This window comes from Haematobia irritans, chromosome 4 (genome assembly GCF_050003625.1).
Source record: "Haematobia irritans isolate KBUSLIRL chromosome 4, ASM5000362v1, whole genome shotgun sequence".
Lineage (NCBI taxonomy): Eukaryota > Metazoa > Arthropoda > Insecta > Diptera > Muscidae > Haematobia > Haematobia irritans.
In genome coordinates, this window is record NC_134400.1 from 226,300,643 (window position 1) to 226,316,131 (window position 15,489).

General features: G+C 31.8%; 1 protein-coding gene across 5 annotated transcripts in view; it reads right to left on the reverse strand.

Annotated features, from left to right (window-relative positions):
* Eip63E (cyclin dependent kinase Eip63E) overlaps window positions 1-15,489 on the reverse strand; it is a 354,249-nt gene that overhangs the window by 75,064 nt on the left and 263,696 nt on the right. For all 5 annotated transcript variants that reach the window (XM_075303421.1, XM_075303422.1, XM_075303420.1 and 2 more), the window contains one exon: window positions 14,583-14,774. In XM_075303421.1, the coding sequence (XP_075159536.1) occupies window positions 14,583-14,774 (192 nt within the window). The remainder of the gene's footprint in view (window positions 1-14,582; window positions 14,775-15,489) is intronic.

The following is a 15,489-nucleotide window of genomic DNA, read 5'->3' on the forward strand; positions in this document are numbered from 1 at the left end:
CCATTTCAACAGCCGTTGCACTGAATTTGCATCACTTCTCTAGGTGTGATCCGAATTCAATTTTTTGGATATAAATTAAAAAATTCTGTGATGTTTTGTCAAATAAATAACTTTTATAATTTTTTATAATTTGTAATGGATTCTAACGCTTGTCAGTAACGTTTGACCTCAAATATTTTCAAAAGTTCACAATTTTTTCAGATTGGATTTAGAATTTTTTCGACAAAATTTAAATGATTTGTACCATTTTATGAATTCTTACTCTGTTTTTAACCTATTTGAAACAAAAAAGTTAATATTACCCATTAGAAGTATGAAAAAACCAAGTTATAAAAAATTGAATTAAAAGAACTTCCAGGGTAGTTAAAATAAAGAACATCATTGGGAGTGTATCTTCTGGAAGTGATTTTAAAGTTGTGCCTTTGGAAGAACTTCCAAATTTTTTTGCTGGGATGTCCTATATTTGAACGAATTTTTGCTTTGTAGCCAAGATGCAAAAAGACAATTTCATTAATTTTAAAGAATTTTTCTGAATTATTAAAGTCAAGTTGACCTTAGCTCAACAATTTTTTCTTTCATGTTATGATAGCCATCTTTAAGACAAATGACTTAATTATAAGGATAATACGACTTCCTTGGAAAGTTTATCGACTTATGGACAAGGAAAACAACTTTATATTAGAGAAATGCGTCTTCTATGCTAAACAAAATTTGCATTCGTATTTTAAAGACATGACATTTTTGACCTCACGACAATATTTTTTTCAGTGTACATAATTAAACAGCAATGGAAAAATTTCTTTATATCAACTAAATGTTTCATTAAAAGTGAGCCAACGAAGCAAATTCGTTAATATAACGAAATTTTTAATTATTATGATAATTTTTCTGGTTAACAATGAAACATTTCCTACTTTTTTTACGAATATTATTATTGTCTTAATGAACAATTTCCATTGTGTTTTTTTATTCATAGACGAAATCACATCTGGTCATGAATAAACATGCTTCCATCTTAGAAATTATTAGTGGTACCCACATTTTGCAGGATAATCTATTTCGGATTTAAATGATAATCTATCCGTGTTGACTGTTGCAAAAGAGAAATTAAATGTCCACACCTAATGGAAAGTTTAAAGAGAAATTTTATGACGATGATTACACGGACATCTAACGGACAAGCGAAAAAAAACCCAGCATTTGCAAAGTGATAGAATTTTTGTTTTCGCATCCATTTTGCCTTTTATTCGCTGTTACATACACTGAAACAAATATTGTCGTGAGGTCAAAGCTTTCATGTCTTTAAAATACGAATACAAATTTTGCTTAGCATAGAAGACGCATTTCTCTAAAATAAAGTTATTTTCCTTGTCCAAACGTCGATAAACTTTTCAATGAGTTCGTATTGACCTTATAATTAAGTGATTTGACTTCAAAATGGGTATCTTAACATGAAAGAAAAAATTTATAGGCTAAGGTCAACTTGACTTTAATAATTCAGAAAAATTCTTTAAATTTAATGAAATTTTCTTTAAATTTGTTGTCTTTTTGCATCTTGACTACAAAGCAAAAAATCGTTCAAATATAGGACATGTTTTTCAAAACTTTATTTTAAAGAAGTTTTTTACTTCAAACATAGCATAATTTCTACTGGAAGTCGAGTCCTAATTTGGAAAATAAAGTTGCCGTTAACTCGCTTTTAAAGGACTTTAATAGCATATGAAGAAAAAAAGCTGAGAAAGCGAAAAATTAAAATTTGCTTCCTAGAAGCAAGTACACAAAACCTAAATTTAAAAGAGAATTGTGTCTTAAAAGTATCCTTACTTGTATTCTCCGCTTCTTTGGCTCGGAATCAATACTAAATTTTTTAAAGTAAAGACAAGATCTTTGGAACCGAGTATGCTTTCTTTTCAGTGTAGCCAGAATTAGTTTTGCATTCTTTAAGTCTTCAATAGCATCTCCCAACTTTCTTAAAGACAGAATTTCTCAACAAAATATTCGTATATCACCGATTGCGAAAGCAGAGGCAAGAAGTAAATAGAGATGATTCTTTTTGAGCTATTCTCTCTATCTATCCAACAAGCAGTCATAACATTGGATAGTGGGCAGATAAATAACGATATTAAGTCTTTGTAACAACATCAACAACAACACTATGGTACATATTGACAAACGATTATCATTGGCCCGGAATCTACGACAAGTTGGTGTAGTTGCACCAACAGACTTGGATATTGGATAACATAGTTGTTATTGTGGTTACATTACTATCCCATTTCATTGCAATCATCATTCGGAGCAACGAACGCACTTTGCTGAAGGTAATGGATACATTGGCATCACATTCCGAGCAAATATCAAATCTGCCGGTGTAGGCATCAAAGAGGGAAAATAAGAATCTAATACCGTTGCCTTCACAGGAACCCGAGATTATTGCTTTCTTTGTGCAATCCACCATAGAGATGGAGATGTAAAAAGAGACGCAACTAACAAGTCTTTGCATCATTCAATAGTGATTTGCATTTACATGCAACTTGGGAAAGGACAGGAAAATTAGCTTGATTAACCTCCATTCCTCTTTAGTATTTCAAATGTCAAAGGTATGCGAAAGAATTTAAGTTTTATTCAATGGACATTCATTCGAGAGAGCTGGATAGAAAATTGTAATGTTTCGTTTTTTTTTTTTTTTTTTTTTTTTGTATGATTCCTTCAATTGTGATATTCAATATCGTTGATGTCAGCAAACATCTACACTCAATTCCATTTAATTTTATTGTCGCCGATTCGAATTTAATTTCACATCATAAAGCAACAGTGTACAAATTTAAGAATATTCTTAAATAATTCTAGGAATTGCAATATTATTATAAGGCTTGTTTGCAACAACCATATACATTTCGAAATGGGAATAGATTCAAGGTCAGCCCTTGACGATTGCGATGCAAATTTCTGAGTACCTCAAAACTTTTTTCACTTGATGTCCTTCTATAATTATGCTAAAATTGAAACAGAGCCATCAGTATTGATCTGAGTGGCGATCAGTGTAGCGATATTAAAATGGAATAATCTACATAGACTTGTATCATATATAGATATAAGACAGTGGAAGCATTTGGACCCTTTTGCTAAAACACATCTGGAGTCAATGGTCTTTAAAGCCTGAAGAATATACGGTCGGGTCACAGGTACCATATGTAAACACCGTTTGGTAAGACCATACAAAGCAAAAAATTCAGTTCTTCCCAAGTCATATCCACCAGAAAATTAAAATTAGTACATATTAGAGAGTGCATTCCAATATTCAGATATACTCTGAAAGCAATTATAGATTGACAGAACAAAAAATATTTTTTTCTTTAATCACCAAATTAATTGATCCATTGAATATTTAATTGAAATTTCTTCAATCACAGAAATGATAGCATCAATCACCAACAGCAATTAAAATTTTAATTGATACTATTAATTTCTGCGATTGATTTTTGTTTCAATTAAAAAAGTTGCTGAACCAATTAAATGTTTAATTGATTTTTTTTTAGAATTCAATTAAAATTTTAATTGGAAAATTTTTATGAAAGATTTGTGTGTATTATAAATTACATAGATGGTTCATATATTTCCAGACCGACTGGGGATTTCGGGTGAAATATGTGCTACCATATTTCAGCACATTTTTACGTGTAGGGATTAAAATCGAAAAAGTAAGGAAAATGTTTTACGTCTTTCAGTTTTTTTCTATTTTTTTTTAAATACCATCGAAAATAGTGGTGTAGGGTAATACCTGAAGAAATGATGCCAAAGGTATACAATGGTTTAAAAGAATTACTCCTAGTCTAAGACAAACCCTGATAAAATTTATTACCTTTGATCCGATTTTACACAATTTCGAAACTAAAAAGAACATTTTTTATTGCTTTTCTGTTATTGGTTGCCAGTTACACTGCTGAAAATTGTCTGAAATTTGAATTGAATTGAATTCTTTGGCTCATATTTTGAAAAATATGAACAGTTTTTTATTCTCTGAGAAGCGAAATTTGTGACAAAACAAAATTTTTAACTTTAAAAAAAAGCTACTAAGCTACTAAAGACGATTAGAGAAAATCGTTCAATCGTTTGTCATAAATTCGGGATTATTTGCTCTTAAAGAAAATAATTTACATTAAAAGGGATATTGGTTGGCTAAAACTTCGTTTTTTCTTTAGTTGTAGTTGTGTGTAATTCTAATTTAATAATTTATATCTTATTCTAAACAATGACTGTTTACTTGATTTGCGTATTTTTTGATCATTCTTGATTCCAAATGAATTGGCCATTTCCTGGGTTGCCATAAATTGGCTAGTATCGACCCCATGTGAAATGTCAATGTTAATAAACTCACCTGCGTTCGCTAAAATAACCGCCTGCAACATATGTCACAGCCATTTACTGTTTATCCAGACACACGAATAAATATTCCCAATTCCCAGACGCCAAAAGTGCCATAGCATGTGACATTGTTTCTTTCATACAAAACTAATGAACATTTCCTTAATTAAGTAATGTTGTCGGGAACTGAAAATAGGACAATGCATTGTCCTCATAAGTGAAGTTTCTTTGGGTTGATAGTAATTTTATCCTTAGATGTGGAAATATGATACGCAGTTTGCGAGAGGACATTAAAGAAGTTGAGTATTTTACACAAAAGAAATATTTGGAAATTATTTGATTTGCAGACAAGGATTGACATATTCGGCTTTAGACATTCTCCTCCAATGGTCTTAAATGTCAAAATTCACCGATGACAAAACTTTTGTGAAATACCCTCGCATATATGAAGGAGTTACTGTCCCGCATCCATCATGCAGGTAAACAGTCTTCAGTAATGGCTACCACTAAAACTTAAGTGTGACAAAGGGATATGAAAGCTGGTAAATATTTGGCAGAATGGATGACATAGGAATAGAGGAACTATGACACCAATATTATATACGACACGATGAGTTGGAATCTTAATGGACATCATGGCTAGGCAGACTGTGGCATTTCTATCATTTTCATCCTTTATTGATACTCCCTAGTGTGTCAACAAAGGATACATGATTAAATATCAGCTCTGTTACAGGACGCAGACAGAAGACATTGGCGACAACAGATCTATCCCTCCTAAAATTTAATCCAAATGAGAATGTCAAGTAATAATGGAATGGATATGCCATAGCTAATGTTTCAAATCTGAAGAAGGAAGGAAATAAAGCTTGGTTGTCTGGTGTATTGAGCAGATGAATTTAACTTAGAATTTGGATGAACATTTAAAAAGATTATTCCATGGCTGTCTGTTTCTGTGTCGCAAATATCTCAAAAATTAAAATTAGAAAAAAGTATTAAAGTAGAAGAAAAAAGTATTAATTAAAATAATAAAAAAATAAGTTTTTCTTATCGTAAAAAATGAATTCTACCTTAAAAACCTTCAAAGATTTCATACATCGGGGAAAGCTATTATAATGCCCAGCATGTTTTGCGGGTAAATTTTTGCGTTGCACTTAAAGAATTCGTTTTTTTTATGTTCGATGTCATAGCTTATTGCTGAATATTAACTCATTGGTGGACTCATGAAAATAGTTGTAATTTTGTGTCCTATACTTCAGCTTGTATTAGGTTAGTTCTTGTTTCTGCTACAACAAATGTTTGCTATTTGGAATGTCTAAACTCATTTCAGTCAACCTACGGGAACTACATTTTCTTGCACTTTTCAGTTAACATGATATGCGTCTAGATTAAAGATCTGCGTAAAGCGAAGGGTCTTAAAGGACAATCTATGTAAATTGTTTGTGATTCTTATTTTTTTTGTTTCTCTTTTATTGCACAGACAAAATATAGGGCACATTTTCTAAGGGTTGAATTCGTATAAAATTTGGTTGACACAATTCCTTTATGTAGCTCCATTTATGGAGAAAACAAAAGACGCTTTTTTTAACCCCACCCTTGAAAAAAAATCACAGAAGCTAAGTAATGTGGTTTTGAGGAATAATAAAACTAATGGCTGAGGTTTAATGGAAACAAAACCCTTTGACATTTTTATTGTTTGTTTTGGTTCTTATTAGGTTGAAAACGGAAATTCACAAAAAAAAACACTTTCAGAAAAAGGGTGGAAAAGATTTTCTGTTGGCAAAAAGTAAAATTGTTCTTAAAAAAAATCTATGCTATCTGAAATCTCTCCAAATAAAGCCTTTGTGAAAATATTGAAGATATAATTCATTTCAAAGTGAGTGTTCTCGAATTTCGACAGTAAAGGGCTTAAAAGTGATTACAAGGAATTCAAATTAAGTGGGCTTTGATAAAAAAAATGTGTGACGAAAGAGATATACCATGGCTGGCGATGCTGATTTTGGTTTGACAATTTGGATCCATTGAATTATTTAAAAATATAATCAAGATTTATCGCATAAACAGCTAATGATGTATAATGGAGGATTTTTTTCCTAAATACTTCTGTGAAAGGTTGGCATTCTATGCCCAAATATATACATGGTATGAAAGTTCGGAACAATCTTATGTTTCATGTAAAAATTCTGCTTACCAAAGAATACGGAATATAATCCTGTACTAAATTTAATAGTAGCTTATTCAAGGGATACTTCCCAAATCAAAACTTTTAATGTACGAGTAAATTCTTGACTCTTAAAGATTAACATATAAGTTACTTCCCATAAAGTGAGTAAAATATAACATAGCAAACCAAAGAGAAGGGAGTATGTTATTTCCTTCTCTTTTCCTTTATTTGATTAATGATTTTCTACTCAAATTTCTTCTAACTTAAACTTTGTAGCACAATTTTAAAATATTTATTTTGGAAATTAAAAACAAAGAATTTCCAGTTGACTTTTTCCAAAAATATTTGCTTGTATAATCTGTTTTATATTCCATGATTTGATTATATGGAATGTTATGAATTGCTACTTCATTTCCCTCCCATATGAATAAAGTAAAACAAGACATTGAAAAGAGGATATGAACAAATTCTGTTGTATTCTTTTTATGACCAAAAGTATAAAAAATTTTTGATTACTTTTCACCTTAAACTAACCACAAAAGGCTGCAATTGCTAAAACCACAAAATTGCACTTCAAATTTTAAATATTCAATGACATTCAAAATTGATTTCCTCCTCCAGAGTTGCAGACCAATTTGTAATTGAAGCAAATATTTAAAGCATTAAAACCAATAGTAAAAGGATTCTATATAGGGCACACTCAGACACATCGACTTGATCAATATTTTATCAGCAAGGCAATTTGCGAGTAAATTGTGCATATCCCAAAAATAATGAAAAATTCTATAGTTATGGCAACTGCCACTCAAACATACAAAACAAAAAAATGGATGATGTGGGAGATAGAATATTTCCACAGCAGTCATGTCCATGGAACACCACTTAGACAATTGTTAACTTTGCAGACAATTCAGGCAGTCATTCCAAAACAAATATTATCATTCAACAATATCCTTTGGTCGACAAAGCCAATCTCCCACAGATACCACCACCAGAGTGGCCGAGAGATGGCCAGAGACATAGACAGTTATCAGACGGGCAGTCGTCATTTTGATACAAATGAAAATGATAGCCTAGTGTTTGTTTTGTGAGACCATGTAACATTCTACTCCTTCAACGCTTTCGTTTGTAAGCCTCCAAGGCTCAGAGCAACCATTCAACGAGGATGCCAGAGTTGATCGTTATGTCAGTCAGTATGGTTATGCGAGTGAGTATGTTACTGTAACTGGTCCTATTCGGTACTGAGAATTTATCTACAAGCGTGCTGCAGTATGCTTGCCTTTTTTCGGCATATCCTCCCTCGCACACATTTTGTTTTTGTCTTCCATGAGGAGGTACTGGATGGATATTAAAAAAGTTGCCTTATTATTTGAAGTTGTACTTTAGAGAAACTTTCCGGTCATTATTTCGTTTTATGTTTCCTTCCGTTTCGTTCGTTGCTTTGATACAAAAGTCAAATATGATTCTTTGCTGGCATATTTGCTTTGTGGATAAATTCCACCGAAAACACTAAAAAAATAAGGAGGACTAGTATAAAGAACTCTTTTGTTGAGTTCTAGTGATGCATATATCCATATGAAATGCAAACAAAATTAAAATAAATTAAAAAAAACTATGCATCTATCAATTAATTTCACAGTTATTGCAAAATTAAATGAGATGCTCGAGAGATTTTTTTTAAATATAGTAAATATGAGTTATGTGTATGAATTGCTATGGATTTGCAAGGAAAAAGCAGAATTAAAAGACTACTCACTATCTCAACTGTGTTTGCAGAGATAAAGCCAATCGAAAAGTTAGATTTAAAAAGGAGAGACTTCAAGTTTATAATTGTTTCAAACCTTTGACGTTTTTTATATGTGTTTCCTCCTCAAAGTTTGACAAAATCAACATTTTCAAAAGTCAAATTTTTCGAATATTTCAAAATTTCGAGTTTTTTGAAATGTTTGAATTTTTGGATGTTGCGACTTTCCGATGAGTAATGTAGACTACAGCTTTGGAAAAGTTTGAAAACTATGAAAGCAAATGTTGAAGACTATCATGCCTTTTTACATGAGGTTTTGTCCTTACAGTAATAGAGTAATACTGCCGAACTTGTTTCGGTCCTAGATTAAATCCTTATTTGTTTTGAAAAAAAAAACAATGTTAGCTTAATTAGGAGCCAAAAGAGTACAAAAGAGCATTTATGATTTATCGGGCGATACATATGTATTCGAAATATAGGACAATTTTAGTAATATTTACAATTTTTGCCACTCAGCAGTGGCGATTTTACAAGGATATTGGTTAGGTTAGGTTAGGTTAGGTGGCAGCCCGATGTATCAGGCTCACTTAGACTATTCAGTCCATTGTGATACCACATTGGTGAACTTCTCTCTTATCACTGAGTGCTGCCCGATTCCATGTTAAGCTCAATGACAAGGGACCTCCTTTTTATAGCCGAGTCCGAATGGCGTTCCACATTCCAGTGAAACCGCTTAGAGAAGCTTTAAAACCCTCAGAAATGTCACCAACATTACTGAGGTGGGATAATCCACCGCTGAAAAACTTTTTTGGTGTTCGATCGAAGCAGGAATCGAACTCACGATTCCTGCTTCGACCGATGCAAGGCGGGCATGCTAACCATTGCACCACGGTGGCTCCCTACACTGAAAAAAATATTGTCGTGAGGTCAAAGATTTCACGTATTTAAAATACAAATGCGAATTTTGCTTAGCATAGAAGAATTATTAAAGTCAAGTTGACCTTAGCCCAAACATTTTTTTTCATGTTATGATACTCATTTTTAAGTGAAATCACTTAATTATAAGGACAATACGACTTCATTGAAAAGTTTATTGACTTTTGGACAAGGAAAAAAAACTTTATATTAGAGAAAGGTGTTTTCTATGCTAAGCAAAATTTGCATTCGTATTTTAAAGACATGAACTCTTTGACCTCACGACAATATTTTTTTCAGTGTACTCCTTGTGCAAACGTTGAAGCAAATCAGGACAAAACTCTGGCTTTTGAGGCCGTATTAGTCGAAATCGGCCGAAAGATATATATGAGAGCTATATCTAAATCTGAACCAATTTCAACCAAATTTGGTACACTTAATGATACTATTAAACGTACTTCTTGTGCAAAATTTGAAGCAAATCAGAGCAAAACTCTGTCTTTTGAGGTCATTTAAGTTCAAATCGGACGAAAGATATATATGGATCTATATCTAAATCTGAACCGATTTGGCTGATATTTTGCATATCGTACGAAAGCTCCAAAATATTTGGCTGCCCGATATTTTGAGAAAAAACGTTGATAAATACGTCAATTATGACCAGATCGGTGATAAATCTATATGGTGGCAGCTATATCTAAATCTGAACCGATTTTTTTTTTCAAAATCGCTATTGATTTTTGAGCCAATGTAAAACTCTGTGCCAAATTAGGTATATAAGCCTGCGGAGATTTCTGAACATTCGTAATTTATGCTGACGAAAGCAAATGTTATATATTTGGGTGCGACGGAAAAGTTATACTGTGTCGTAAACCAAATATGGAGCTCGAAGAGAGAAATATGGTACCAATGTCCACTACAGAGGACATTTAAAAACGAGTAGAGGTTGTAATCTAAATGCGATATCGATATTTTCGATATTGGTAGGCACTAAATAGCATTTTTATTAACTTGTTTAACAATTAACGAATAATACGAAGTTTTGAAATCAATTGAGTACTGTACGAATACGTCTCTAGTAAATGGACATTTATACAAAAACTATAGCTTCGGATTCTGTTTGGTACCTTTTTTTCACACTACGACAGATATTATTGCGCTTACTTTCGTAAGACCAAGAATCAAGTTTTCAGATTAGGTTAGATTACATTAGATCAGTGGTGCCAACTGTTTTGGGCTGAAAATCGTCAATTTTAAACATATTTTTCGTCAAAATCGTCAATTCATCCCAAGGAATTCGTCAAAAAATCGTCACTTATAAAACAGTTGAAAAAAATTTAGGAACAAAATAATAGTTTTATTCAAACATCTGAGGCATCCATATATTGTATACACAATAAAGCTGTTATTAAAAAAGTTTTATTCATTTTAGTTACATGAATAATGCCATTTAAATCTCTAAGTAAGTCATATAGTTTCCAGTTTTTTAAACGACGATTAATTGAAATAAATTTTTAATTAATTTAAATTAATATATCTGATTGTGACCACATGTACTACATTGTTTAACAAAATTTTCTTGACAGAAAAATTTCCTATTCTCCAAGCGAATTTAAATCGTTATTACTTGCTCATGTATAATTTTTGTTATTATTACTATTATCGGTAATGAATAAATAAATAAAGTGAATTTAACTAAACTGGCTTCATAGCAATCAAATTAATTTCGCTTTAAATAGTTTCTAGACAAAAGAATACCTTGCAATGTTTAAGTTTCAAAGGGATTTCGAATTTTAGGTTTATTTATATTGATTGCTTGGAAACTTCTTTCTACATTGGAGACGGCTGGGAGCAAGCTACATATAAATTGTCATATTATTGAGATCCAAAAAAAACATGTTTACATTACAACTTATGAAAATCGTCAACTTATAACTACATCACTTTGAAAAATCGTCAAATTGGCATAAAAACTCTTACAAGGAAATACTTGAGTCGAGCATTTTAAGAAATCGTCATCTCATAACTAAGTTGTTTAAAATCGTCGTCAAATCGGCCAAATTTACCATTAAAAATCGTCAAAATGACGAAAAATCGTCAGAGTTGGCACCGCTGCATTAGATTGGGTTTAATGCTGTAGTGGAAGGTTGAAACTTGGTGGTGGTCTAATGAGTAATTGACTTGCTCATTGAAAATTTACACAGCATTACAGTAAATGATTCAAAACCTTCTGCACACATAAGCTCCTACTACAAATCCTATCGAGCAATGTAGGAAATGAGAAAAATAAAGCGAGACCAAGTTCAGTTTTATAAGTACAATTTATTTTACCATTCTTTTGTCAACGTCAGCCGAAGTGTCAACATCGCTCAAAGGATGATAAAATAAATTGTACTTATAAAACTGAACTTGGTCTCGCTTTATTTTTCTCCCCGCTATAGGTAATCATTTCCTACATTGCGCGATAGGATTTGTAGTAGATTTCTACTTTCTGAAATCTAAGCGCCTAAGCAGCCATCAGCTAAGACTTCTACCTTTAAAAGAAAGAGCCCTGCCACTTTCTGCCAACACACAAAAAAAAATTTTTCTGATTCAATCACCAAATTAATTGATCCAATTAATTTTTTAATTGAAATGTCTTCAATCACGAAAATGATAGTATCAATCACAGTTTTAATTGGACATAGAAAAAATTCTTGATTAAAAAATTAATTGATTTTTTCAGCAAATTTCAATTAATTTTTTAATTGATTCAATTAAAAATTTAATTGATGTTGATTGCAAAACTCAATTAATTTATTAATTAAAAAAGGTAACTATTTTTAATTACTTTCTGAATTGGCTTAGAGTTTTTATTTGAATTAACAAATGATTGTTTGAAATACATTTTTAATTAAAAATTTAAAAAAAATCAGCACTTTTTTTAACCCTTTCACTACCGATGTCCGCTTTGAAGGACATTCGAAAAAGACACCAAATTCTATTTTTCCACTTAGTTTTGATTTATTTCTCGATGTTATTTTAAAGTAGAGGCTTTAATCTAAATAACCTATAAATATTTTCTATATTGGTGAGGTCCAAAATACATTTTTGTAAACTACTTTAGAAATAAACGAAAATTACGAAAATTTGAGACAATTTTTCTACTGTATGTTTCTAGTAAATGGACATTCATACGAAAACTATGGCTGACACTTTTTCGGGTTCTTTTTTGTATTTTTGCTCACACTTTGAAGGACATTATAGGCCAAATAGCGCCTATTTTCGTAAGGCTACTTGGTCACAATTCAAGAATCAAACTTTCAAAACAAGCTCATATAGCTCTTGAAGTATTTGAAGTAGGTTTTCAAAATGGCAATTTTTGTTCTACATGCTGGTAGTACAAGTAAAAACAGAAGAAAAATTAAAGTTTTTAATATTAGGTTTATTTCGGTAGTGAAAGGGTTAACAGAATTAGTCTTCCGAATTTGATTAAAAAGTTAATTGTATCAATTAATTTTTTAATTAAAAATTTAAAAATTTTCAATCATTGACTTAATTAACTTAATGTTTCTATCATGATTAAAAAGTTAATTGTATCAATTAATTTATTAATTGAAAAAATTTTCAACTTCAATTAACTTTTTAATTGGAAATATTTTGGTGATATTTTTTTCTGTGAAGGTCCGGTAATAAATGAAAAAAAATATAATTTCGTCATTTTCTTAACGGAATATTTCGTTTATTTATTATTAAACATGTATTTCAATTTCAATCAAATTTTTAATGCGAAATATTTTAGTGATATCATATTTTTATATTGAAAAAAGGGTGAAAAAATCAATGACCATTTTGATTTTGTAGTATTATCTTATTAGTTTTCACTAGATAATCATGTAAACAGATATTTATTGCTAGAAAATAATCGTAATATCCTAAACTCTGCAACCGCAAGACTACCTACTACCATTTGCTTCGAAGAAATGTGTGGAACAATGTTTTATGATGGTTTTCCACATTAAAAACTAAGACAATATTCTTTCAGTGTGATAGCCATAGCGACACGGTGTCTTTAACTTTCTATAAAATATTTTGATCATCAAATAATTTCACCACCAAAAACATTTCCTCTTTGTGTGTCATTTCTACACGTGACTTTTGGCCACTGAATAAATCAAAGTTCAGAATTACTTTTAGTGATATCGTTTATCTGAAACAATTAAAGAGATAATAGCCTTAAAAGACATTCAATTCGAAACTTCAAAGAAATTCGCCTTCGGTCGATGGAAATTCGATTGTAATCAAGAAGACTCCTATTGAATTAAATTCGCCCATAAACTTGAACAAACCTAAAACCAGAAATTTGTACACTTCACTTGGTTTGCAAGAACAATAAACGAACGAATTTATTTAATTAATGACCCATAAAAACTTAAAAGTTTAGATAAATTACCAATCAAAGAAGGTCATTGTACATTTAGGGGCATTAGAATTTATTGTGGTTTTGCTCGATTTCCAAACAGCCAAAACGGATAATGAATTGTACCAAAACAAGTCTGGATAAAGGAATCTAAGAATTCTACCTCCTTCCCCCATGGTGGTATAACTCATCAACATTCTGGAACATGAACACATTTTCCATTTCCCTTGGGGCTACAGCACTCAACTTATCCTGTTCAAACTTATTCCAATGATAAAGCCGCCTCAGAAAAGGATGTTTACCATGAAATGGATCGTGGCGGGAGGGGTAAGTTAGCTATAATGCGATAGATACATATGTAGAAATTATGTTAGACAATGTCAGTTACATATGTTCCATAAAATATGTGTGTACTTTCAAAATATATCTTTTATTTATGTGAATTAACCAATTTTGATATGTTACGAATTTGCTTCGAAGGACCAAAATCTAATGCTGTACCGCATAGTAAGGAGGAGGGTGGCGATATGAGGCTGTTATATAAATGACATCAACTATTTTGTGTTTCTCGCCGTCAACATTGTATTCAGTGATGGGCTGCAGATATGAGTGGGGTAGCTATACTAATTAGTTTTGGTGTTTTTAGTCTGGGAATGGGAAATGTGAAAGCTGGAATAATCGCAGCAATGACAGCATTAAAGAATTATGAGAAGCCATGCACAACAGCATTGATGTTCCAAGGGATGATGATTGTTAGCGCATACGTAAGAGAATATTCAAATAATTTTTTGCATGAGTATATGCCCAAGTTTGTAATCATGATTCTAACCCAGTTCCCTCCCACCCTGCATTAGTATGGCTTATGGTAAGGATTACACATGAGATTAAATGTCGACAACGAGTTCTCTAAGTTATTTATGGAATCGCTAAAACTTCAAATGAATTTGAAGAGAACAACAATAAAATCAAGGATGCTTTTTGGATATCTCACTTACCTCCATATCTGCAATTGGATTTATCTGATGGTATGTTACCATTCGGTTCCAGTCTATCCAAATACTCTTCGGAATTATAACCATTGTAGGGAACTTTATTACCGTGATTGTGACTGTGGCCACCGCGATGATGGTGATGATGATGATGGTGATGATGATGTGTTGTATCATCATTGTCTTCTCGGGATATTGCTGCAATAGAAGATAGAAATAAAACGAAAATGTTTCATAAATCATCAACGTTTGCATAATAAATAAAATGAGTCCTTAAAAGGATAGAGATGAGTTAGAAACTCACTTCACTTCCTCCTCGCAACCCTTCATCAAGGGGTTGGGAGTTGCGTATTTGAGTATTAAAATTCACACATGGTTTCTCCAATGACAGGTTTTCAAACTCGCACCCTTCGCCCCCACAGATGCCATTAAACCACAAAATTCAATTTATTGTCCTTTTATTGTGATCCCCATTTCTAGAGCCCTTCTTCTCCCTCCACGTCCCCTTTCATTTCTTTCTTTTATGGCTTTGTGTGGTAAACCCGTTAGGGTGGGATGCGAGTTGAAAGACGACTGGTTGTTCTAAAGCTCTGACAAAATGTCGTTATGGTGGTTGCCATAACATTTAAAATTGAGTGATAACCACTTTGTGAAAAAATTAAATTAGATTTCCAATGAACTCGATGCCAATTTGACATCAGAAAGTGTCAATCTTCAACGAAATATTCACATATACTTGGAAGGTAAATTCAATTTGATTGGAGTTCTACAAAAGTAACAGCAATCGAAATGTTTATTCGAATTTCTATAAGACTTCATTCTATAAAGGAAAGGAAAAAAAGTTTGCAGAACATTATTTTTTTCAATTTCTACTTTATAAAATGCCCACCGTGGAGTACTTGGGACAATTAGC